The sequence below is a fragment of the Hemitrygon akajei genome, chromosome 6, assembly GCF_048418815.1.
Source record: "Hemitrygon akajei chromosome 6, sHemAka1.3, whole genome shotgun sequence".
In the NCBI taxonomy this organism is placed as follows: Eukaryota; Metazoa; Chordata; class Chondrichthyes; order Myliobatiformes; family Dasyatidae; genus Hemitrygon; species Hemitrygon akajei.
In genome coordinates, this window is record NC_133129.1 from 101,655,847 (window position 1) to 101,682,128 (window position 26,282).

Sequence of the window (26,282 nt, forward strand, 5' to 3'; positions counted from 1 at the left end):
AGCCTCCAGACTCTTGGATTACTGGACGCTCACTGTGGAACCACAGTGGCAGAGGTAGTGATGGTGGGGTTGTGGAGGGGTGGGTTAGTGGTTGGTGACGTCAGTCAGCTTCACTACTTGAGGAACGTAATTACCTTTGAGTCTGGTAGTCCTGGTGCGGAAGCTACAAAAAACTCTTTCAATAAAAAAAGTATTGAAATAAGATGCTCACCTGATCAAAGACCCCACCCTCTGAGATCAGGAGACTTCTTGCTTCGGTGTTGATGTGTAAAGTGAATTTCAGGTGAGGCATCAGAAGCTGTAATATTAAAGGTTTGAGCACATTTTGAGTAACTTTACCCAAGATAAAGCCACGAGCAATGTCATCGGCCGTTTCTGCTGCACATTGAGAGGCGGCAAGTCTGCCCCATAATTTTAACTAAGTGGCTACGATGTACATTAGTAAACGGGATGTGAGCAAGAACTTTAGCTCATCCTTGTCACTGATGGAAATCTCATTTCATTTTCAATCTTTTTTTATTTATTTAAAAGAATAAGGATGAATACAAGTCAGAGAAGTTATCTTAAATACTTATTTCAATAAATGTACAAAGAAAAGAACATACACTGTCAAAATCATGTATTGTATAATATTGAGCTAATATAAAAAAAGAACCACAACTCCTCTTAACAATTCATAGAAAAAAGACTCAAAATTTCTATTTTTGTTGAAAACAAACCCCACTAAACCAACCTAAAACAAAAAAAGGGGGACTGGGCAGTCCATTTGGAGGATATAATTTAAAAAAAAGGAAAAATCCTTCTGGTTAAATCTAAATCTACGCGGAGAAGAAAAAAAAAATTACCTAAATTTAAACAAAAAATTAGATCATATGAGAATATCTCACACGCGTGTTTCCATTGCTCGTCTCTGAGGTGCATCACCGGCTCTCATTGTAAACGTTAAAGCAGGAGATAGAAATGCAGCTTATTCACCACATCTCTCTCACTTTCCCTCTCCCCCTCTCTCTCTCTCTCTCTCTCTCTCACACACACACACACACACACACACACACACACACACACACACACACACACACACCCTGTTCTTCTTGCACATTCTAATCTCCACACACAACAGAAATCACTGTGGACACCTCTATACGCGGAGGAGATCGAACTCTGGCGAATCCTGGCAATGCTTCTGTCACTGGAAAGGCTCCCCTGTTCAGTACAATAGACCATCTGAAAGTACCTTAAAGACGGGGTGTGCGCTCGGAAGCTTTCGGAGAGTGGCGATGCAGAAGACTTCGGCAAACAGATGAGTGTTCAGCAGGTGTGAGACGAGCTGGTGGACCTGTGTATCAGCGTGACGAACCCAGACCTTGGCCAGCAGCCAGTCGTATTTGCTGTCCGTCGGAAGGAAGATGGGGTTCTCTGGACCCGGCTCCTGTTTGAGCTGTCAAACACACAATTTACAGATGATATTTGCTGTGAGCCGAAAGGATTTTGAAGAAAATTGAGGGACAGGGCCAACTGAATCCCTCCGTTAACAGAGCAATGTACACAGATCAGAAACACAAGAGATTCTCAATAGATGCCACCTGACCTGCTGAGTCCTTTCGGCAGTTTGGTGTATTGTGCCTGATTTCCTGCATCTGTTGTTAACAGCTACCCAGGGTGGTGGTGAATCCCAGGTGATTGAGAACCTCATATCCCACGCTGCAGAGTTATGAACTATGTTGAGGTGGTCCCTCCCGAAAAGATGGAGGGAGAGAATTTTACACTCAAAGGGTCAGTTATCATGAGGAAATATAGTCTAAAGAACATTACAGTGGATAGGTCCCAGAGTCTGATGAGTTATACTCTAGATTATTGAGAGGAAAGAGCTGAGAATGCTGGAGCCTTGATCAAGAGCTCAGAACATGGAATATTCCTGCTGCATGCACCACGTGTCTCTGGTATGGCAGAGGACCTTCCAGTACCGGGGCCTCGGCCCATGAAGTGCTGTTGACCTCTACACCTTGACTAAGATCAATCTAATGCTTCCTTCACACATAGCCCTCCAGTTTCCTTTTATCCATGTGTCACCTTGGTGTCCTCTCTGGGCACAGGCAACCTGTTGGACTGGTCAGTAGCTAAGGTTGTTCCTATATTTTAGAAGGTAACCAGAGATAATCCTGGAAACTATATACCCCTCTAGAGGAAGTCTCACATTAGTGGTGGGGAAGTTATTGCAGAGAATTATTAGGGGTTGGATGTACGAGCAATTGGAAAAGTGTGGCCTAATTTGGGACAGTCAGCTTGGCTTTGTGTGGGACGAGTTGTGTCTTACTACCTTGATTGGATTTTTGACAAGGTGACGAGGGTGGGTGATGAAGGTGGAGTGTGATGAAGATTATCTACGTGGATTTTAGTCAGGCCTTTGACAAGGTTCCTCAGGAAAGGCTCACCCAGAAGATTAAAAGTCATGGTATCCACAATGACGACTATTTGGATTCAAAACTGGCTTGTCCACAGAAGACAGAGCGTAGTGATTGATCGGACTTGCAATGACTGGAACTCCGTGACTAGTGGTGCTTTGCAGGGATCCATACAGGGACCTCTGCTGTTTGAATGTTTATAAGTGAGCTGGATGAAAATGCAGGTGGGTAGGTGATTAGGTTTGCAGATGATCTGAAGATTGGTGTGTTGTAGATAGTGTGTAAGGCTGGAAAAGAATACAGCAGGATATAGATCACTTGTAGAGATGTGTGGAGAAAAGGCAGATAGAGTTTAACCTGGGCAAATGTGGAGTATTGCACTTTGCTAGCTCAAATGTGAAGAGACAGCACAATGTTAATACGAGTGTTGTACAGAGGGGTTTTCGAGTCCAAATCCATAACTCTCTGAAAGTGGCTGCACAAGTTGTTTGGGTGGTAAAGATCTCAGAAGGCATGTTTGCCTTTATTAGTCGAGATACTGAGTTCATGAGACAGAAAGTTACGTTGCAGGTTGGTAGTGTAGCACAATCACTCACAACACCAGCTTTCACTGATTAGGGTTCGATCACCGTCGTTGTCTAGAAGGAGTTTGTATGTTCACCCCATGACCGTGTGTGTATCCTCCAGGTGCTTTGCTTTCCTCCCACGTTTCAAAGACGCATTTCCAAAGATGTACGGTCAGGGCTATTGAGTAGTGGACATACTATGATGACAACAACTGCGGCCTGCCCAACACAATCCTCACTGATTTGATTTAACACAAAAAGATGCATTTCACTGTATGTTTCGATGTACACTTGACAAATAAAACAAATCTTTGAAAGCTTTATATAATTCTAGATACATCCAGAGTACATAGAACATGGAGCTCTGGAACACACTACTGGCCCTTTGGCCCACAATATTCTGCTAACCCTTTAACCTATTCAAAGATCAATCAAACTCTCCCCTCCCATATAGCCTTGCCTTTTCCCTTCACCGATTAGAGGCTTTGGAGAGGGCAGAGTAGAGATTTACGGTGATGCTGCCTGTCTTAGAGCGCATGCACCCTAAGGAGAGGTTGGGCAAATTTAAATTGTTTTCTATGTAGCGGTGGGGTTGAGGGAAGGCCCAATAGAGGTTTATAAGTTTCCGAGATGCGTCGATTGAGAAGACAGACAGTATCTTTCCACCAGGGTTGAAATGTTTAATCCAAGAAGGCATGCATTTAAGATGAGAGAGTTTAAGTTCAAAGAGGAAGTGCGGTTCAATATTTTTACAGACTGGTGGTCACCTGGAATACACTGTGAGGGGTGGTGGTGGGGTCAATTATGACAGGGGAGCCTGAGGCTCTTGGATAGGCATATGGAGGTGCAGGAAATGAAGGGATACGAATATCTTGTGGGCAGAAGGGATTGGTTTAGTAGGGCATTTGATCAAGCTGACAAGAGTGGACAATTCCTATTGAAGCTTTTTAGCAACAATAATTCCCTTCACTGAAAGATTTGCTGTGCAGCTTCCAGTAACACGATGGGGTGGGGCGTGAGGAAGGAAAGACAGACATCAGGGCTGGAAACTGCAGCGAGTAAAACTAACTGCTTCAGCCAAGTAGGGAACACGGAATTGCTCAGAAGGTCCAGTTTGAAGATCCTCAGGTTGGAGGCTCTAGTGATTGGGAGGGCCGAGGGTCATCAAGCTTTCTGCAAACTACCTGCTGGGAAATTGGAGTGGCTTCTGTAGGAGAAGAAGTAGAGTTGATGGGGTGGGGTTTGTAAGACCTGGGAGGGGTTGAGAAATGGGGATGAGAGAAGTTGAGAGTGAGAGATATGGGAGAGTGACTGGGTGGGTGGGGGCTATGAGAGGTGGGACGTACTGTGAAAGATGGTGGGGTGTGAGAGACGAGAGTAGTGTGAAAGGCTCAGGAGCGGGGATCAGAGACTGGGGTTGTGTGAGGGCTGGGGGTGGGCAAGAGATGGGGTGTGTGAGACACAGAAGGGGTGACAGATGGGGGGCTGATTGACAGGAAGGGTTAATAGACGGGGTGGGTGATGTCATAGTTGGGGAAAAGGTGATAACTGGAGGATGTGATAGATGGGTGGGTGGGTGGGTGATGGACATAGGTTGATAGTTGGGGTATGTGCGTGATGAGGGGTGTTGTTGGGAGCGGAGCGGATGAGAAACCGAGGTGGGGTGAGAGAGAGAGAGAGAGAGAGGGAGATGGAGGCTGAGGGTGCTGGGAGACGGACAGTGAGTAGAGTGTGAGGGAAGGAGGTGGAGGGTGAGAGGTGGAGATGGGGCATGAGAAAGGGAGGGTGGCAGAGGGAAAGGGAAGAGGAGGATTAGAGTCCATACCTGGATTGCAATGGGAACTAATTCTTTTCTTGGATTCAGGTACAAGAGACACATCGGTGCTTCGAGGTATTGCTGCTTCGGCTTTGTGTTGGCTGCAATTCCATTCAGTAACACGTGGTCAACGATGAAGATATTGCCATTCTGGAAGAGAACAAGGAACGGTCGCTTCAGTGTCTGTGTAAAGGAATCTTACAAGAGGAGGTATCCTTGACACTCCCTGCCTAATTCTCAAAGTCCTTCAGAGGAAGGCATAACTGGATTTTGTTCAGATCTAACTGCAATGATTCTGCTGTCTATATGTTATCAGCTCACCCCCATAATTTTGTGTCATCTGCAAAACTTGGCTAGTTTATTTGTTATCGAAACATAGAAACCTAGAAAGCCTACAGCACAATGCAGGCCCTTCGGCCCACAAAGCTGTGCCGAACATGTGATTACTATAGAAACTACCTAGGGTTACCAATAGCCCTCTATTTTTCTAAGCTCCATGTACCTATCCAGGAGTCTCTTAAAAGACCCTATCGTATCTGCCTCCACCACAGTCACTAGCAGCCCATTCCACGCACCCTCCACTCTCCGCGTAAAAAACTCACCCCTGACATCTCCTCTGTACCTACTTCCAAGCACCTTAAAACAGTGTCCTCTCATGTTAGCCATTTCAGCTCTGGGAAAAAGCCTCTGACTATCCACACGATCAATGCCTCGCATCATCTTATACAGCTCTATCTGGTCACCTCTCATCCTCTCGTCGCTCTAAGGAGAAAAGACCAAGATTACTCAACCTATTCTCATAAGGCATGCTCCCCAATCCAGGAAACATCCTTGTAAATCTCCTCTGCACCCTTTCTATGGTTTCCACATCCTTGCTGCAGTGAGGCAACAAGAGCTGAGTACTCTGAGCAACAGTAACTCTGAGCAACTCTGAGCTGACACAGTACTCCAAGTGGGGTCTGACCAGGGTCCTATATATCTGCAACATTATCTCTTGGCTCCTAAACTCAATCGCATGATTGATGAAGGCCAATGCACCGTATGCCTTCTTAACCACAAAGTCAACCTGCGCAGCATTTTTGAGTGTCCTATGGACTCAGAACAAAGATCCCTTTGATCCTCCACACTGCCAGGAATACTATAATTCTGCCATCATATTTGACCTACCAAAATGAACCACTTCACACTTATCTGGCTTGAACTCCATCTGCCACTTTTTACCTCAGTTTTGCATCCTATCAATATCGCGCTGTAACCTCTGACAACCCTCCACACTATCAACAACACCCACAACATTTGTGTCATCAGCAAATTTACTAACCCATTCCTCCACTTCCTCATCCAGGTCATTTATAAAAATCACGAAGAGTAAGGGTCCCAGAACAGATCCCTGAGGCACACCACTGGTCACGGACCTCCAACCAGAATATGACCCTTCTACAACCACTCTTTGCCTTCTGTGGGTCAGTCAATTCTGGATCCACAAAGCAATGTTCCCTTGGATCCCACGCCTCCTTACTTTCTCAGTAAGCCTTGCATGGGGTACTTTATCAAACGCCTTGCAGATATCCATATAAACTACATCTATGGCTCTACTCTCATCAATGTGTTTAGTCACATCCTCAAAAACTTCAATCAGGCTTGTATGACTTTGACAAAGCCATGCTGACTATTCCTAATGTCCACAAATCCTGCCTCTCGGGATCTTTTCCATCAACTTACCTACCACTGAAGTAAGACTCACTGGTCAATAATTTCCTGAGCTATCTCTACTCCCTTTCTTGAATAAGGGAACAACATCCACAACCCTCCAATCTTCCGGAACCTCTCCCGTCCACATTGATGATGCAAAGATCATCGCCAGAGACTCAGTAATCTCCTCCCTTGTCTCCCACAGTAGCCTAGGGTACATCTCGTCCAGTCCCGGTGACTTATCCAACTTGATGTTTTCCAAAAGCTTCAGAACATTCTCCTTCTTAATATCTATATGCTCAAGCTTTTCAGTCTGCTGTAAGTCACAATCACCAAAATCCTTTTCTGTAGTGAGTACTTAAGTAAAGTATTCATTAGGTACCCCTGCTATCTCCTCTAGTTCCATACACACTTTTCCACCGTCACCCTTGATTAGTCCTATTCTCTCACGTCTTATCCTCTTGCTCTTCACATACTTCCAGAATTCCTTGTAGTTTTCCTTAATCCTGTCTGCCAAGGCCTTCTCATGGCCCATTCTGCAACTCCCAACTTTATTTTTAAGCTCCTTCCTGCTCGCCTTACAGTCTCAAGATGTCTACCGTTACCTAGTTTTTTGGACCTTTCATAATCTTTTCTTTTCTTCTTGACTAGATATTCAACAACCTTTGTGCACCACGGTTCCTGTACCCTACCATCCTTTCCATATTGCATTGGAATGTACCTATGCAGAACTCCACGCAAATATCCCCTCAACATTTGCCACATCTCTGCTATACATTTCCCTGAGAATACATGTTCCCAATTTATGCTTCTAAGTTCCTGCCTGATAGCCTCATATTTCCCCTTATTCCAATTAAACACTTTCTTAACTTGTCTGTTCCTATCCCTTTCCAGTGCTGTGGGAAAGGAGATAGAATTGTGATCACTATCTCCAAAATGCTCTCCCATTGAGAGAAATGACACCTGACCAGGTTCATTTCCCAATACCTGATCAAGTACAGCCTCTCCTCTTGTAGGCTTATCTACATTTTGTGTCAAGAAAACTTCCTGAACACGCCTAACTAACTCCACTCCATCTAAACCCCGTGCTGTAAGGAGATGCCAATCATATTTGGGAAATTAAAATCTCCCACCACAACGTCCCTGTTAATATTATACCTTTCCAGAATCTGTCTCCCAATCTGTACCTTCTAACCCTGTTACTACTGGGTGGTCTATAAAAAATACCCAGTAGAGTTGTTGACCCTTTCCTGTTCATAACATGCACCCACAGAGACTCTGTAGACAATCCCTCCATGTCTTCCTCCTTTTCTGCAGCCATGACACTATCTCTGATCAGCAGTGCCATACCCCACCTCTTTTGCCTCCCTCCCTGCCCTTTCTGAAACATCTAAAGTCTGGCATTCTAAGTAACCATTCATGCCCCTGAGCCATCCAACTACAAAGTTTTTTACTAAGAATGTTATGGTCACTTGTTCCTAAAGGCTGAACGACTTCCTTACTCAAACTTCTATCCTGATTGTTACAGAATGTGAACAATTATTCAACAACTCAATGAATTCACTTTCCAGTAATCCATTCGTCATTGGATTTTCCCACACAATATTTGGGAAATTAAAGTCTCCCATGGTGTACTTGGGTGTGGGATGGTGCAGGTAGTGGAGGATGGTGTGTGTTTTACTGTGGGACAGTGCGGCAAGGTGTGAGATGGTGTGAGATGGTGTGAGATGGTCTGGGACTCTACATCACTCCTCCTTCTGTAATGCCCCAACACTACCATATCTCATGTCTCTGTATCATTCCCACTTCCCACACTCCGCAACCCCGAGTCTGACCTGGACCTCCTGCTGGAGAGTGGTGCCTTTCGCCAGGGTGGGGGCGACCATTTCATCTGTAACGGGGAACTTTGCTGGGATCTCGCTGCACTGTTGGATGAGAACAGGATTTAATCCGTTCAGGTACTGATAGCCAAAGAATCTGTCTTCTTTCCAATGTTTCTTCACATATTCTAGGGAACAGAGGAGACAAACAGTTGATCACATCTGTCACAGCTGGGTCATAATCTTCTTGCACCAGACCCTTCCTATTGGAAGTAGATTGCCAGCTAAACATCCCTGTTTATCACAGGAACCTCTCTGATTCCGACAGTGAGACTGAAGCAACTGGTGTACTCACCTGACACTGGATCTCTGTTAACCTTACAGAGGGTATGTAATTCGCTCAGCGTACTCCACACCTCATTGCACATCTTCAGTGGCAGCAGTCCGAGCTCCACAATGCTGCATCAACAAAACACATCACAGTGAATACAGGAGGAATGCCAAGCAGAGTCCGAGGGAGACTGGTCACAGTGTAGGTGAGGACTGCATCAGTTCGGTACAGGGCCATACAGATGTTATGATCTCAGCCACAGATCAGAGCTGAGTGCATTTCTCCAGCTGTGTACACAGACATCACTTTCCATGTGTCCTTGTGTGAGCCTGTGTGTCTGCAAGTCTATGCGTGTGTGTGTGTGTACTGAAGAATCTAGACTGTTGGACTAACACTCATTAGGCACCTCACATCATTCCACAGGAAGGGACAAAGTCTGTGCCCTGCTTTATCATTACTCCAACGTGGAGACATGAGTTAAGTCGGGGTTGGGTATACTCAGTGAATGGCAGGATCCCGTGGATTGCTGCTGAACACGGGATACAAGGACCTGGTTTGGTGAAAATGGGAACACAGGAAGACAGGATAGTGTGGAGGGTGTACGACGTGCTTGCCAGTGTTGTCTGAGGCACTGAGCATTAAAGTTGGGAGGTTCCATTCGAGCTGTACTGAACGTTAGTCAGGCTGCACCGGAGTCCTGCGGGCAGTTTCCGGTCCGTATGCTACGGAAAGGATGGGATTGAGCTGGAGGGGTACAGAAGGTATCCACATTGGTGTGGTCTGGATTAGAGGGCCTGAGTGATAAGGTTGCGACCTTCCCCTGGAGTGAAGGAGGCTGAGGGGTGACATTAAGAGAAGAACAGGGAGCAGATACTGATATCCTGGTTGACATAGGGCTGTGCTATAACCAGAGGGTAGTGAATGAAGAGGAAAGTGGGATAACTGGGAAGTTGAATCATCTAAAATCAACACCATTCGGGTGAGGACGGAGAGATAAATGTTCCCTGTTCCTGTTCAGGGACTCAGAAAGGACAAGTAACTCACTTACCAGTGTGATCGTCAGGCACAATGTGACACAGGAGAGTGTAGTAGGTTGGGGTGCAGATATGCTGGATGGTCACAGTCCCTCCCCAGGGTAGGGAGTCTAACACTAGAAGGCACAGGTATATGGCAAAAGGGAAAAGATCTGAAGATCCATTTTTACAAACAGAGGGTGGCCCGTATGTGGCCAGAGGAGGCGGTTGAATTAGGGACAATTACAATGTTTATGAGGCAGCTGGACAGGTACCTGGATAGAAAAGGTTTGGAGGGATATGGGCCAAAATCTGAGAAATAGCACGAACTGTGGTAGACATCTTGGTTGGCATGGATAAGTTGGGGCAAAGGGCCTGCTTCTGTACTGTATGACTCTAACTCTGGGCAAACTGCAGGCACCCATTTACCACACAACCCAAACAAAGACTTAGTGGGTTTGAACATTGGCCCATTCTGTTCCAATACTTACGCAGCATCTATGTTATAGAAGGTGCGGACCTTCCTGCCGAATGGCATCACTGCGTCTCTCGGTAAGTCACTGCTCTTTTCACAGTTAATGCTTTTTGGAATTCCTGGTGCAAAAGTTCTCCACCTAAAACACAAGGTGAAAATTCCTCAAACTCTTCGTGGAAGTAATTGGAAATACGAACAATGTTCAATTTGATGTTTACAGCCACAGTCTGCACCACCAGTTCAGGTACAATACAGCCTAGTCACAGTGTACATCTGACAATGGGTTGTTGATCTGAGACTGGCCACTGTAAGTCCCCCGCAACACCCACCCTGTCTCTACGTTGGTGGGAAGTAGAAGCTGTGAGGAGTTCATGGGAATGGAGGGATGTATAGACTACGAGGAAAGAAACTGAGGAAATTGGCATTGGAGAGATTGTTCAGCTGTGTGTTTCACAGTGGTCCATTATGATCCACGGAGGTTCAGTATGGTCCAACATGGTCCAGTCTGACCCACTGTGATGCAGTAGGATCCACTGGAACTGTATGATTCAATGTGGTCCATTGTGATCAGTGTGATTCAGTATGGTCCACGGTGACCTACTGTGATTCTTTCCATAATACCATAAGACGATAATATATAGGGAGCAGAATTAGGACATACGCCCCATCGAGTCTGCTCAGCCATTCTGTCATGGCTCATTTATTACCTCTTTCAACCCAATTTTTGCCTTATCCATGTAAACTTTGATGCCACAACTAATCAATAATCTGTCAAACTCCGCTTTAAATGTACCCAATGACACGGCTTGCACAGCCGTCTGTGGCAATGAATTTGATAGATTCACCACTCTCTGGCTAAAAAAACTTCTACTTCTTTCTATTCTATAGGGATGACCGTTTATTCAGAAGCTTGAACTGTCTGTGTAACAGCAGAGAGTTCACACGTTGACCACTGGTCATCAAGGCCAGTCTTTCCCTCCTTATCAGAGGCGGGTGCACCCTGTGCCCAGAAAGAGGGCATCGTGGAAGGGTGATCACTTGAAGGAGATTGTACAGAGACCCTGCTTGTATTCTATGACCCTTGTTATAACAGTTCCTCTACACCACTGGATTTTGACCTGTTTCCCGAAAGACTGATGGCTTTATACTCACTGGTACATGTCTTGTCTCTTCTGCATTTCCTTTTTCCGATATTCCTTCAGGATGGCCGAATTGTAATCATGTTGTTTCCAGGCTGGCCGAGAACAGAGTCAAAGATCAGGGAACACTAATAACGGAGCATCACATCAAGTCTTTCCAGAACTTTCCCATTCTCTGGTCTGCCGTCTCGAAGTTGGATGCTGGACCCATGGTTAGAACTTTGTGGGTCATACCAACTGACCTGGTGCCTGAAATGTTCTCTCCCCAAGAATGCTGCCCAATGTATTGAGCATTTTCAATTCTGCCAATTTATTTCAGCCTTCTGACACTGTGGGTCACCGTCTTGCCACACACGGAGTTCTGCACCAGCCTCGGGTCACCTCCAGGTCATGGGTGTGAAGCTCAATGAGAGACGTGGGTCATTTGTGTAAAGCTCACTGAAGGCTGTGGGTCACCACCAGGGGATTAGCATGGTGCTCACTGAGGGCTGTGGGTCAGTGCCAGGGCATTATCGTGGTGCTCACTGAGGGCTGTGAGTCAGTGCCAGGGCATTAGCATGGTGCTCACTGAGGGCTGTGGGTCAGTGCCAGGGCATTATCGTGGTGCTCACTGAGGGCTGTGGGTCAGTGCCAGGGCATTAGCATGGTGCTCACTGAGGGCTGTGGGTCAGTGCCAGGGCATTAGCGTGGTGTTCACTGAGGGCTGTGGGTCAATGCCAGGGCATTATCGTGGAGTTCACTGAGAGCTGCGGGTCAGTGCCAGGGCATTATCGTGGTGCTCACTGAGGGTTGCAGGTGACCGCTAGGGCATTAGCATTGAGTTCACTGAGGGCTGCCAGACACCGCCAGTGCTTGGGTCTGAAGCTGACCAAGGGCAATGTGTCACTGCCAGCCCATGAGTGGGAATCTCACCAAGGGCTGTAGATCCTGGTGGGGCATGGATCACTGCCGGACCATGGACCAGTGCCAGTGCCAGGGTGTGGAGCTCCGCATGTTTTAGATTTAGATTATGAGGACACTCAGTCTTCATTTATTGTCATTTAGAAATGCATGCATGCGTTAAGAAATGATACAATGTTCCTCCAGAGTCATATCACAAAAAAAACAGGACAAACCAAAGACTAACATTGACAAAACCACATAATTATAACATATAGCTACAGCAGTGCAAAGCAATACCATAATTTGACAAAAAGCAGACCATGGGCACGGTAAAAAAAAAATGTCTGAAGTCCCGATCGACTCCGATAGTCCCCGATATCAGGCAGCAAAAAGGGAGAAACTCGCCCTGCCATAAACTTCCAGGCACCGACAACTGATGCCTTGGAAGCACCCGACCACAGCAGACTCTGAGTCTGCCTGAAAACTTCGAGCCTCCAACCAGCCCCTCCGATACAGCCTCCAGAGCGCAATCCTCTGCTGAGCGCCTTCGACCTCGTTCCGGCCGCCGAAACAAGCAAAGCCGAGGTCTCGGACGCCTACTCCGGACCGCACAGTAGCAGCAGCAGCGAAGCGGGCATTTCAGAAGTTTCTCCAGATGTTCCTCCACGCTCTCACTTCTGTCTCCATCAAATCAGAATTGTGCACGGTACCCTACTTAACAAATAACAGTTATCATTCACCAGACGCCATCTTCTCTTCCCTCCTGATTGTCTGACGGCAGAGGGGAAGAAGCTGTTCTTGGATCACTGAGTGTGTGTCTTCAGGCTCACATACCTCCTTCCTGATGGTAGCAATGAGAAGGGTAAATGTCCTGGGTGATGGGGTCCTTAAAGATGCTTAAAGGTCCTTGAATCTCCGCTCCTTGAAAATATTCTGGATGATACCGAGACTAGTACCTCTGATGGAACTGACTGAGTTCACAACTTTCTGCAGCTTCTTTCATCGGCCCTTCAACAGTAAAACCAAACTGCAGTCTGGCTGGGAGGACGGTACATGTTACTGAATGACGTGGTTGGTTTTTCTGCACCTTTTGGTTATTTGTAAGTGTTCTGTTCATGTAATTTGAATAATACAGATTGTGAAATCTGTGATGCGTAACAACCAAGTGGAAATTACACCATTGTAAGGAATGGGTTAAATTCCAATTCCTCTTTGGCATATGCCAAACACAGACTGGAAGACAAGATGGTGTCAGCTTGGAATGTGTTGAAGGTCTGGAGATGCGAGTGTGAATCCTAGACAGGGTCATGACTGGTGGAAAGAGCTGAACAAGACAAGAGACAGACAAGAACACTGAGAGAGAGATGGGGTGAGAGGAAGAGATAGATAGATAGATAGATAGAGAGAGAGAGAGAGAGAGAGAGAGAGAGAGAGAGAAAGAGAGAGAGAGAGGAGAGAGAGAGAGAGAGAGAGAGAGGAGAGAGAGAGACAGAGAGAGAGAGAGAGAGAGAGACAGAGAGAGAGAGAGAGAGAGAGAGAGAGAGAGAGAGAGAGAGAGAGAGACAGAGAGAGAGAGAGAGAGAGAGAGAGAGAGAGAGAGAGATGGAGGGAGAGGAGAGAGAGAGGAGAGAGAGAGGAGAGAGAGAGATGAGAGAGAGAGAAGAGAGAGAGAAAGCGAACGAGAGAGAGAGATTTTTGGGACACTTTCGGTTTCTCCGGCTGTATATTGGTGTATTGTATATTGTATCCGGCTTAGTGATTGATTCATAATTTTTATTTTGTCTATTTTATTACTTTATTAACATTTTCTTTCTCTATTTTACTCTTCGTATAAACCGGTTAGAGTTGGTAGTGTTCCAGTAACTTTTTCTTGAAGGTCATTACTTATAACGTTCAACAGCGTACAGCGACTCATCTGTTTGCGCATACTTTCTGTTGCTGAATCAGTAAGAAACAAGAAACAAACTTTAAAACATTTACATTTACATCCTTTAAAGTTTAATGATATAATCATACCAGTTCCTTCAATGACATCCAGGGAATCACCACCAATCAGCCAAGTGTAGCATGGGAAATAGTAGATGTTGTTTAGAGTTTTCACCGTGATGTGACTACAATACCAGCTGTCCTCCAGCAAAAAGCGTTTCTTTTTGAACAGCTTCACCAGCAGAATGTCGCCGAGGTCGGACTGTGTTTTCACCTCCATGCTTTTACTCTGCACAGGAAACATCAAACACAGTGGCCAGACTGAGACTTCTGGACACATATGTCACTCTTGTAATGCCCCCTCACCCGACCGTACACTGAGATTTGTCCCCTCACTGTACGCTATTTCCTGACTCTCTACCTCGCTGTACAGTGACCCCCTATACAAGCCGTCAAAGCTTGCTGTCCCCTGAACCGTCACTGTACACTTACCGCTGAACCCTCACCATACACTGAACTCAAAACTCAACCTCAGACTGTGGTCACCCCAGAACTCTCATCATACACTGACCCCTCATCTACACTACTCACACAAGTTGACAGCTTTGTTAAGAAGTCGTACCGTGCGTTGGCTGAGCACAAGAACCGGAAGGTAATGTTGCAAGACTATAGAACCCTGGTTAGACTATACCTACTGGAATATTGTGGTCAGTTCTGGTCGTCTCATGAAATAAGTTAGTGGAAGCTTTAGAAAGGGTTCAGTGCATATTTGTGAGGATTAGAGAGAATGGCGCATGAGAATAAGTTCAGCAAGCGTGGGCTTTTCTCTTTGGAGTGAAGGAGGGTAAAAGGTTACTTGATAGAGGTACTGTATACAAAATGCTAAATGGCATTGATCATTTCGACAACCAGAGACACGTCCACAAAGTGGAAATAACTAATAGCAGGGAGTAAAATTTTAACGAGATTGGTTAATTTTATCCAGGATGGTGCTGGTGATCCACAACGACACGTTGCAGACTGCTTACAAATCTACCTCTTCTGAATTACAGAAGAGATGCGAACATCAGGATGCACTTGATCGACTGTATCTTTTAAAAGATCGGTACAAGACTGTGTGTGAAACGCCTGCACTGTGCTGTGTTCTGCGTTCTCCACCCTCACTCTATACCGACCTTCACATTGCGAAGTCTGCTGAGCCCTCATTGTTCAGTGTCGCTCTTTGATAAAGATCAGCTTTATTTGTCACATGTACATAGCAAAATACCTCTGTCAAGTCAGCGAGGATTAAGCTGGGGACAGACCCCAGTGTAACCACGCTTCCGGGTTCAGCATTGGATGTTTACAATTTACTTATCCTAACCCGAAAGTCTTTAGAATTGAGGAGGAATTCGGAGCACCCGGAGGAAACCCACACAGTCATGGGGATAACGTATCAACTACTTATGGACAGCATGAAGTGTTGAATCCGGATCACTGTCGCACTAAAGCGTTATGCTAACCGTTACACTGTCGTGTCTCCCCTTCTGGGAGAACGAGCCACTCTATGGCGTACACAGTCTATGGGAGGGCGCTGAGGAGTGAGATAGGACGGAGAGATCTGGGAATACTGATCTATAATTCCTTAAAAACGGTGTCACGGGTACATAGGAGCGTGAGAAAAGCTGTGGGCACGTTGGCTTTTATTAATCAAAGTACTGAGTACAGGGGTCGGGGCGCTATGTTGAAGTTGGATAAGACGTTAGTGACGCTGGTTAAGGGTAGAGTGTAGCGGTGAAATAACGACACGGAGTCGGTAAACTGCAGTTAAAAAAAGATTTTATTCGAACTTCGCGGCCTCGCTTTAAAGCCTCGCTGATCCCACCCTCCCCGGGCGCGGATGCTGTAGGGGGCACGTATTCCCAGTCCCGCGCGGGCTTTTCCCTTTGTTGGTGAAGCAGACCTGGTACCCTTTTGGGACTGGCCTTTATGCCGGCGCGCTGGCTATTTGTGAGCCGGTTCGAGTGCGCTAGGAAGTGGGTCGCCACAAGAGGATGAACTATTTAAGGGAAAATGAGGAGGAACATCTTCACTCAGAAGGTGGTGTGAATGTGAAACGAGCTGCCGGTGGAATTGATGGATGTGGGTTCGATTGCAACATTTAAGTAAAGTTTCGATAAGTACGTGACCCTGAGTGAGGCTGCAGTAGCTGCGGCTTGGTGGTACTAGGCACAGACTAGTTGAGCTGGTGAATCTGTTTATGTGCTGTAGTGGTCTATGATTGTACACTGACCCCGAGCCTCAGCTACGCTGAGCACTGAACTCACGGTACGGTGACCACAAACCCACACCCTCACCATACGCTAACCACTGAACGCCATACGCTGAGCCCCGACCCAAACCCTCACTCGCGGTCTTCGAGGGGCTGTGTCCGGTGGGAAAGCCCGTCACTAGGAGGCTGAATCAGCCAGGAATCTCTAGAGGGGAAGATACCAACGCGACTGTGTCCGGCACCGGGAACACTGAGCACAGACCCAACCGGAGCAGCTGCGTACGTGAGCTGTGCTCTGTACCACACAGAGCGAGGTCTGCGACTCCACCCCAGCACTCCGTCCTCGGCAGTTCTTTCATTATCAATCAAAGAAAATATTCGAAAGAAAGGAGATACTCACGCCCCCTCTTTTAAACAGAGTCAGGCAGCAGAAACGAAATGTTTTCGAGCTCCGAAGCGACCCCACTAAAGACAGGGAAATTTTATCCGTTGTGCCTGCGAGGGGCAAGTCCCCAGTATATACGGTAACGTGGTATCTAACAGACATCTCGACACTGAGGTGAAGACGACGGTGTGTGGAGGTGTCTCTGCTTCTTTATATCGGATAGAATAGGGGGTGGAGCCACCCTGGTCTGTCAGCACTTCGAGATATCCGTCAGGAAATGCTGCCAACTGGCACATTCCAGGCCGGAGAAAGTCGTGTCGCCACTGCAAGGACTCGGTGGGAAAACACCACGATACATGTTCTTCCGCAACTGCAGATGGTGTGGCCGGGTTGGGTGAATAAGCCCCTCGATTATTATAGTCGTGAACCACCCCAGGGGACCAAGGAGTGGCAATAAATCTGTTGTTTTTACGAAAACTAATACAACAGTACCGAAAGCCTTGACTGTGAATATGAGAATGAAAATAATTCTCATAAATAATTTACCATCATGAATAAAATCTGTTTTAAAATAAGAAAAAATGTTTCAAGTTGAGGCAAGAACAGGGGCTAACAGATTCCTGGCCAATTCAGCCTCCAGCTGACGGGCTTTCCCGCCGGACACAGCCCCTCAAAGACCGCGAGTGAGGGTTTGGGTCAGGGCTCAGTTTCACAGGGGCTCACTCTGAATACAAGGAATGTCTACCCCTGTTTTAAGAGCTCTCCCTCCCTCTGAAAGCACACACAAGGAATATGTTACACGAGCGTGGCGGTGGGCGAACCCAAGTGCAGAACACGGGAGCGGAGGCAGAGTTTGGAGACGTTATTGACGTAGCGATGGTGGAACAGGTATCCAGGAGAGTTTTTACCCGGAGCCCTGCGTATGGAGAGAATCCAGGAGCGATGCGAGACTTAGAACTGACAGTCCTAAGAACCATGAAAAGAGATTACTCACACCGGAGTCGACAAAACGAACTGGCAGCTCCTTGTTGTGATCACAGGGTCTTTATCCTGCATTTTCTGATGGAAAGCAGGTGTGTGTAGTTAGTGGAACCTGGGAATGATTGGAAACTAAACGAGGGGATTGAGGCCCAATTCCTGAGGTAAATAGCAAGGTGGGGATTGTCAGAAGAGACCGTGACAGTACTCCTCCCTCAACGGGAGCCTTCATGCGATCCTCCAGGCCTGTCTGGATAGTCCTGGTGAAAGTCCTGGATGAGGGAAGGGTCCAGGATGTAGGAGCGGGGGACCTAGGAACGCTCTTTTGGACCGTACCCTTCCCAGTCTACCACGTCTTGGTAAACCCTGCCCCTACGGCGCACATCCAGTAATTGTCGGATGGTGTATGCTGGGTGGTTGTCGATGATACGGGCAGGTGGGGGAGTCTCAGCCGGGGGACACAAGGGGCTGACGAAAATGGCTTTAACTGGGAAACAAGAAAATTCGGGTGGACGCGCACAGATCTTGGCAGTTTTAGGCAGACCGCTGCGGGATTGATTACACTTTCCACCTTGAATGGTCCCAGGAAGCGTGGGGCGAGTTTCCTATGCTCGTTCTTGAGCGGGATGTCCTTGCGATGAAAGCCACACCATCCGCCCCGGTTGGTACTCAGGCGCCGGAGGCCGGTGTCGGTCGGCCGTCTTCTTATTGCGATTTGCCGTGCGTGTCTCCTCCCAAACCTTAAGGCACCGATCGATATGGTCCTGAACCGACGGTACCGCAATCGCCTCTTCTTGCTCGGGGAACAGCGGGGGTTGGTACCCCAGGGAGCACTCGAATGGAAACCTTCCAATGGCAGAGCTCACCGGTGAGTTGTGGGCGTACTCAGCCCACGGGAGATGGCCGCTCCAGGTCGACGGGTGGTTTGCCGTTACGGAATACTGTTTGTTATTACATTATTTTTCACTTAAAGATGCTGACTTGTACTTGACATTGTCTGAAAAATAAATATTGCCCATTTCTGAACCCTGGCCTTTAGTGTCTTTTACACATTTACACATATAATCATATCATATAACAATCACAGCACGGAAACAGGCCATCTCGGCCCTCCTAGTCCGTGCCGAACTCTTAATCTCACCTAGTCCCACCTACCCGCACTCAGCCCATAACCTTCCACTCCTTTCCTGTCCATATACCTATCCAATTTTACCTTAAATGACACAACTGAACTGGCCTCTACTACTTCTACAAGAAGCTCATTCCACACAGCTATCACTCTCTGAGTAAAGAAATACCCACTCGTGTTTCCCTTAAACTTTTGCCCCCTAACTCTCAAATCATGTCCTCTCGTTTGAATCTCCCCCACTCTCAATGGAAACAGCCTATTCACGTCAACTCTATCTATCCCTCTCAAAATTTTAAATACCTCGATCAAATCCCCCCTCAACCTTCTACGCTCCAATGAATAGAGACCTAACTTGTTCAACCTTTCTCTGTAATTTAAGTGCTGAAACCCAGGTAACATCCTAGTAAATCGTCTCTGCACTCTCTCCAATTTATTGATATCTTTCCTATAATTCGGTGACCAGAACTGTACACAATATTCCAAATTTGGCCTTACCAATGCCTTGTACAATTTTAACATTACATCCCAACTTCTGTACTCAATGCTCTGATTTATAAAGGCCAGCGTTCCAAAAGCCTTCTTCACCACCCTATCTACATGAGACTCCACCTTCAGGGAACTATGCACTGTTATTCCTAGATCTCTCTGTTCCACTGCATTCCTCAATGCCCTAACATTTACCCTGTATGTTCTATTTGGATTATTCCTGCCAAAATGTAGAACCTCACACTTCTCAGCATTAAACTCCATCTGCCAACGTTCAGCCCATTCTTCTAATCGGCATAAATCTCCCTGCAAGCTTTGAAAACCCACCTCATTATCCACAACACCTCCTACCTTAGTATCATCGGCATACTTACTAATCCAATTTACCACCCCATCATCCTGATCATTTATGTATATTACAAACAACATTGGGCCCAAAACAGATCCCTGAGGCACCCCGCTAGTCACCGGCCTCCATCCCGATAAACAATTATCCACCACTACTCTCTGGCATCTCCCATCTAGCCACTGTTGAATCTATTTTATTACTCCAGCATTAATACCTAACGACTGAACCTTCTTAACTAACCTTCCATGTGGAACTTTGTCAAAGGCCTTGCTGAAGTCCATATAGACTACATACACTGCCTTACCCTCGTCAACATTCCTCGTAACTTCTTCAAAAAATTCAATAAGGTTTGTCAAACATGACCTTCCACGCACAAATCCATGCTGGCTACTCCTAATCAGATCCTGTCTATCCAGATAATTATAAATACTATCTCTAAGAATACTTTCCATTAATTTACCCACCACTGATGTCAAACTGACAGGTCTATAATTGCTAGGCTTACTTCTAGAATCCTTTTTAAACAATGGAACCACATGAGCAATACGCCAATCCTCCGGCACAATCCCCGTTTCTAATGACATCTGAAAGATCTCCGTCAGAGCTCCTGCTATCTCTACACAAACTTCCCTCAAGGTCCTGGGGAATATCCTGTCAGGACCCAGAGATTTATCCATTTTTAAATTTCTTAAAAGCGCCAGTACTTCCACCTCTTTAATTGTCATAGGTTCCATAACTTCCTTACTTGTTTCCCACACCTTACACAATTCAATATCCTTCTCCTTAGTGAATACCGAAGAGAAGAAATCGTTCAAAATCTCTCCCATCTCCCTCGGCTCCACACATAGCTGACCACCCTGATTCTCTAAGGGACCAATTTTATCCCTCACTATCCTCTTGCTTTTAATATAACTGTAGAAACCTTTCGGATTTACTTCCACCTTATTTGCCAAACCAAACTCGTATCTTCTTTTAGCTTTTCTAATCTCTTTCTTAAGATTCCTTTTACATTCTTTATATTCCTCGAGCAATTCCTTTACTCCATGCTGCCTGTATCTATTGTAGACATCCCTCTTTTTCCGAACCAAGTTTCTAATATCCCTTGAAAACCATGGCGCTTTCAAACCTTTAACCTTTCCTTTCAACCTAACAGGAACATAAAGATTCTGTACCCTCATAATTTCACCCTTAAATGACCTCCATTTCTCTATTACATCCTTCCCATAAAACAACTTGACCCAATCCACTCTCTCTAAATCCCTTCGCATCTCCTCAAAGTTAGCCTTTCTCCAATCAAAAATCTCAACTCTAGGTCCAGTCCTGTCCTTCTCCATAATTATATTGAAGCTAATGCTATTGTGATCACTGGATCCGAAGTGCTCCCCAACACATACATCTGTCAGCTGACCTATCGCATTCCCTAACAGGAGATCCAACACTGCCCCATCTCTAGTCGGTACTTCTATGTATTGTTGCAAAAAACTATCCTGCACACATTTCACAAACTCTAAACCATCCAGCCCTTTTACAGAATGAACTTCCCAATCTATGTGTGGAAAATTAAAATCTCCCACAATCACCACCTTGTGTTTACTACAAATATCTGCAATCTCTTTACACATTTGCTCTTCCAACTCACTCTCCCCATTAGGTGGCCTATAATACACTCCTATCAGTGTTACTACACCTTTCCCATTCCTCAATTCCACCCAAATAGCCTCCCTAGAGGAGCTCTCTAATCTATCCTTCCAAAGCACCGCCATAAGATTTTCTCGGACAAGCAATGCAACACCTCCTCCTCTGGCCCCTCCTACTCTATCACACCTGAAGCAACTAAATCCAGGAATATTTAGTTGCAAATCACACCCTTCCTGCAACCATGTTTCACTGATAGCTACAACATCATAATTCCAGGTATCAATCCACGCTTTAAGCTCATCCACCTTTCTTACAATGCTCCTAGCATTAAAATAGATACATTTAAGATACTCTCCACCTCCTCTTCTCTTTTCATCCCTAACAATGCATTCAAATTTATTATCCTTTTCTTTCTTCTCCCCTACATCTTCGGGCTGAGCGCATCCCTTCTCCATCACCTGCCTTTCCTCCCTCACACACTGTCTACTTACTTGCTCTACTGGTGAACTAACCTCCTCTCCCATAGTTTCCTCAAATTGATTCCCACCCCCCCCCCCCCATCATACTAGTTTAAAGTCTGCCCTTTAGCCCTAGCAAACCTCCCCGCTAGGATATTTGTCCCCCCAGGATTCAAGTGTAACCCGTCCTTCTTGAACAGGTCACGCCTGCCCCAGAAGAGGTCCCAATGATCCAGAAACTTGAATCCCTGCCCCCTGCTCCAGTCCCTCAGCCACGCATTCATCCTCCACCTAATTCCATTCCTACTCTCACTGTCGCGTGGCACAGGCAGTAATCCCGAGATTACTACCTTTGTGGTCCTTCTTCTTAACTGCCTTCCTAACTCCCTATACTCTCGTTTCAGGACCTCTTCCCCTTTCCTACCTATGTCATTGGTACCTACATGTACCACGACCTCTGGCTCCTCTCCTCCCACTTCAGGATATCTTGGACGCGATCAGAAACGTCCCGAACCCTGGCACCAGGGAGGCAAACTACCATCCGGGACTCCCGATCACCTCCACAGAACCGCCTGTCTGAACCCCTGACTATCGAGTCCCCTATTACTATGGTCCTCTTTCTTCTATCCCTACCCTTCTGAGCTACAGGGCCGTCCTCTGTGCCGGAGGCCCGGCCACTGTCACTTCCTCCAGGTAGGCTGTCCCCCCCAACAGTACTCAAACATGAGTACTTATTGTCAAGGGGTACAGCCACTGGGGTACTCTCTAGTACCTGCCTCTTCCCCTTCCTGACCGTGACCCACCTATCTGCCTCCCGTGGCCCTGGAGTGACCACCTGCCTGTAACTCCTCTCTATCACCTCCTCACTCTTCCTGACCAGGCGAAGGTCATTGAGCTGCAGCTCCAGTTCCCTAACTCGGTACCTCAGGAGCTGCAGTTCGGCGCACCCGGCGCAGATGTGGACGTCCGGGAGGCTCGGAGACTCCAGGATCTCCCACATCCGACACCGAGAACAACAAGCTGCCCTCACACTCATACTTCCTGAATAACTGCAAATAACAAGGAGAACTAAAAGATAAGCTTACTGTGCCCTCTTCCACCTAAGCCCTACACTCTGCTCCCGGCTCACTCCGCTGCCCGCTGCTTAAGGCTGCATTCTTTTCATATCTTCCCTCCTTCCCAGGCCTCCTTCACGCGCCTGCGCAGTCCCGCCTCTCAGAACTCCGATCTGAGAAGCAATTTGAAAATGGCCGCCGCCGCACTTCCTCTCAAAGCCTCGCTGTCTTCTTCCAAAAGAGAACTAGCTCACTCTTTCTCTCCTGATGGGTAATCAGGAATGGTTTGAATCCTTGTACCAAGAATCCCATTTCAGTTTTGGTAAAGAAAATGTCAGAAACAAGAAGTATAACTGTTTTATTGATTGGCAGAATGTCAAGTGTTGTCTTTTTGGAAAATCAGCCTTATTATCATTGAATGAAAATCAAACCTGTGCTCCAAATACACAAAAAAACAGGGAAGTTTCCACATGGCATTGTTTGAAGATAGTCCATTATCTGCACTAAGTGTCTGCACTGATTTTTTTCATTGGCTGCCGGTTGGGGTCTGTGGTGGTACACACTGGATGAATTCCTCCATCCATAACTACCGGGAACTAATAGACAGTTTTATATTACAGTGGTGGTAGTAGTGGAGTTTTGGTTTGGTCTGTATTTCAGTTAAATGCATAATTTGTTACTCAGTTGAATGGTGGTCTGTCTTTTTCATACTGTTTTAACTGGGGCAACTGCTAATTCGGCAAATACGTACTGGTTCCAATATCCCAATTAACCAGAATCCACTGCACTAGCAGATGAAAATAAGACATCTATAGTTGCATCTAATTATTTAAAGACATGAAATTTGAAAATTTTGTTTTACTGTTATTTTGTGTTTCAACTTCATCTTAATCAGAGTCAAATTTATTATCACTGACATATATCATGGAATTTGACATTTTATGGCAGCAATAAAAAATAAATCAATCGTGCAAAAGAGAAATAGTAAAGTAGTTCTCACGGATGGGTCAGAAATCTATGGCAGATGGGAAAAAGTTGTTCCAAAAACATTCAGTGTGTGTCTTTAGGCTCCTGACCTCCTCCCTGATGGTAGCAATGAGAAGGTGGCATGTCCCGGATGGTGAGGGCTCTTAGTGATAGATGGTGCATTGAAACACTGCCTTTTGAAGATGTCCTTGATGTTGGAGAGGCTTTGGCCTATGATGGTGTTGGCAGCCCCTTTTGATTCTGCACATTGGACCCTCCATACCAGGCTGTGATGCAACCATTCAAAATGCTCTTCACCATTCATCTCTAGAAATTTGCTGGTGTATTCATCAACCCAAAGATGTAATGTTAGAAACCTCCAGCTTAGGATGGATGAAAATGAAAATAATTTTTTAAAAAAGAGAACTTGATAAAGATACCTATGTGAGAATGAGGCATGGTTGACATAGGTGTGGACAAATGACAGAAACGCAATAAACTATTAGAAACTAACTAAAGATATAAATTATTAAAAGTGGAATTAGTATTTGGTATTTCTACTTATTCACTGGAAATCCTCAGGGTGAAACCTCTGGAGGAGAGACGATATTGATTAATGATTTATTGAAGCTCCAGCTATAACGCGGCTTTGTGGGAGAGCCAGAGAGTGGTCGTAGATGGCTGCCTCTCTGACTTGAGACCTGTGACTTGTGGTAAGCTGCAGGGATCTGTGCTGGGTCCATTGTTGTTTGTCATCTATATCAATGATCTGGATGATAATGTGGTAAACTGGATCAGCAAGTATGGAAATGACACCAAGATATTGGGTGTAGTGGGCAGTGAGGAAGATGATCAGAGCTTGCAGCTGGATCTGGACTAGCTGGAAAATTGGATTGAAAACTGCAGATGGAATTTAATGCAGACAAGTGCAAGGTGTTGCACTTCAGTGGGATCAACCAGGGAAGGTCTAACACAGTGAACAATAGGGCACTGAGGAGTGCTGTAGAACAAAGGGATCTGGGAATAGGGGTCAATAATTCATTGATAGTGGTGTCACAGATGAACTGGGTCATAAAGAAAGGTTTTGGCACATAGGCCTCCATAAATCAAAGTATTGTGTAAAGGAGGCCAGCAGGGATACCTGGTGAGTTCACAAGCATTTTGTGTGTGTTATTGATACAGGAGATGGGATGTTATGTTAACATCATTGGTGATGCCTAATGTGGAATATTGTGTGCAACACACACAAAATGCTGGAAGAACTCAGCAGGCCAGGCAGCATCTAGGAAAAGAGTACAGTCGACATTTTGGGCTGAAACCCTTCAGCAGGACTGGAGAGAAAAACAGATGAGGTGTAGATTTAAAAGGTGGCAGGAGGGCAGAGAGAAACACCTGGTGATAGGTGAGACCTGGAGGGGGAGGGATGAAGTAAAGAGCTGGAAAGATGATTGGCAAAAGAGACAGAAGATCATGGAAGAAAGAAAAAGGGGGAAGGAGCACCAGAGGGAGACAATGGGTGGGAAAGGAAATAAGGTGAGAGAGGGGAAAGGGGGATGGGAAATGGAGAAGGTGGGGGGGGGGGGGTTGGGGGTCATTACCAGAATTCTGAGAAATCGATGTTCATGCCATCAAGTTGAAGGCTACCCAAACAGAATTTAAGGTGTTGTTCCTTTAACCTAAGTGTGGCCTTACCCCAACAGCGGAGGAGGTCATGGATGAACGTATCAGAATGGGAATGGGAAGTAGAATTAAAATGGGTGACTACTGGAAAAACCCTCTTATTCTGGCAAATGGAGCATAGATGCTCGGCGAAGGGGTTTCCCAATCTACATTGTGTCTCACTGATATACAGCAGTCCACACCAGAAGCACTGAACACCGTATATGACCCCAACAGACTCACAGGTGAAGTGCCCCCTCACCTGGAAAGACTGTTTGGGGCCCTAAACGGTAGTGAGGGAGGAGGTGTAGGGGCATGTATAGCACTTGTTCCACTTTCAAGGATAAGTGCCAGGAGGGAGATCAGTGGGGAGGGACAAATGGACACGGCAGTCGTGTAGGGAATGACCCCTGTGGCAGGTGGGGGGGGGGGAGAGGAGGGAAAGTTGTGCTTGGTGGTGGGATCCTATTAAAGATGGCAGAAGATTCAGAGAATTATGTGCTGGACGTGGACGCTGGTTAGGTGGTAGGTGAGGACAAGAGGAACCCTATCCCTGGTAGGGTGTTGAGAAGATAGGGTAAGAGCAGATGTACATGAAATGGAAGAGATGTGATTGAGGGCAGCATTGATGGTGGAGGATGGGAAGCCCTTTTCTTTGAAAAAGGAGGACTTCTTTGTTCTAGAATGAAAAACTCCATCCTGAGCGTAGATGCAGCAGAGACGGAGGACTTGAGAAAAGGGAATGGCGTTTTTACAAGTAGCAGGGTGGGATGAGGTGTAGTCCAGGTAGCTGTGAGAGTCCATGGGTTTGTAATAGACATCAGTGGATAAGATGTCTCTGGAGATAGAGACAATGAGATCGAGGA

General features: G+C 46.2%; 1 protein-coding gene across 1 annotated transcript in view; it reads right to left on the minus strand.

Annotated features, from left to right (window-relative positions):
* Positions 1-16,867, minus strand: part of LOC140729362 (polyunsaturated fatty acid 5-lipoxygenase-like) — a 35,999-nt gene extending 19,132 nt beyond the window's left edge. The window contains exons 1-9 of the mRNA XM_073049020.1: positions 16,714-16,867; positions 14,153-14,351; positions 11,268-11,349; positions 10,132-10,254; positions 8,652-8,755; positions 8,312-8,484; positions 4,794-4,934; positions 1,235-1,438; positions 212-298 (exon numbers count right to left, since the gene is read on the minus strand). Of these exons, the coding sequence (XP_072905121.1) occupies positions 212-298; positions 1,235-1,438; positions 4,794-4,934; positions 8,312-8,484; positions 8,652-8,755; positions 10,132-10,254; positions 11,268-11,349; positions 14,153-14,351; positions 16,714-16,860 (1,260 nt within the window). The 5' untranslated portion in view covers positions 16,861-16,867. The remainder of the gene's footprint in view (positions 1-211; positions 299-1,234; positions 1,439-4,793; positions 4,935-8,311; positions 8,485-8,651; positions 8,756-10,131; positions 10,255-11,267; positions 11,350-14,152; positions 14,352-16,713) is intronic.
* Between the last annotated feature and the right edge of the window lie 9,415 nt (positions 16,868-26,282).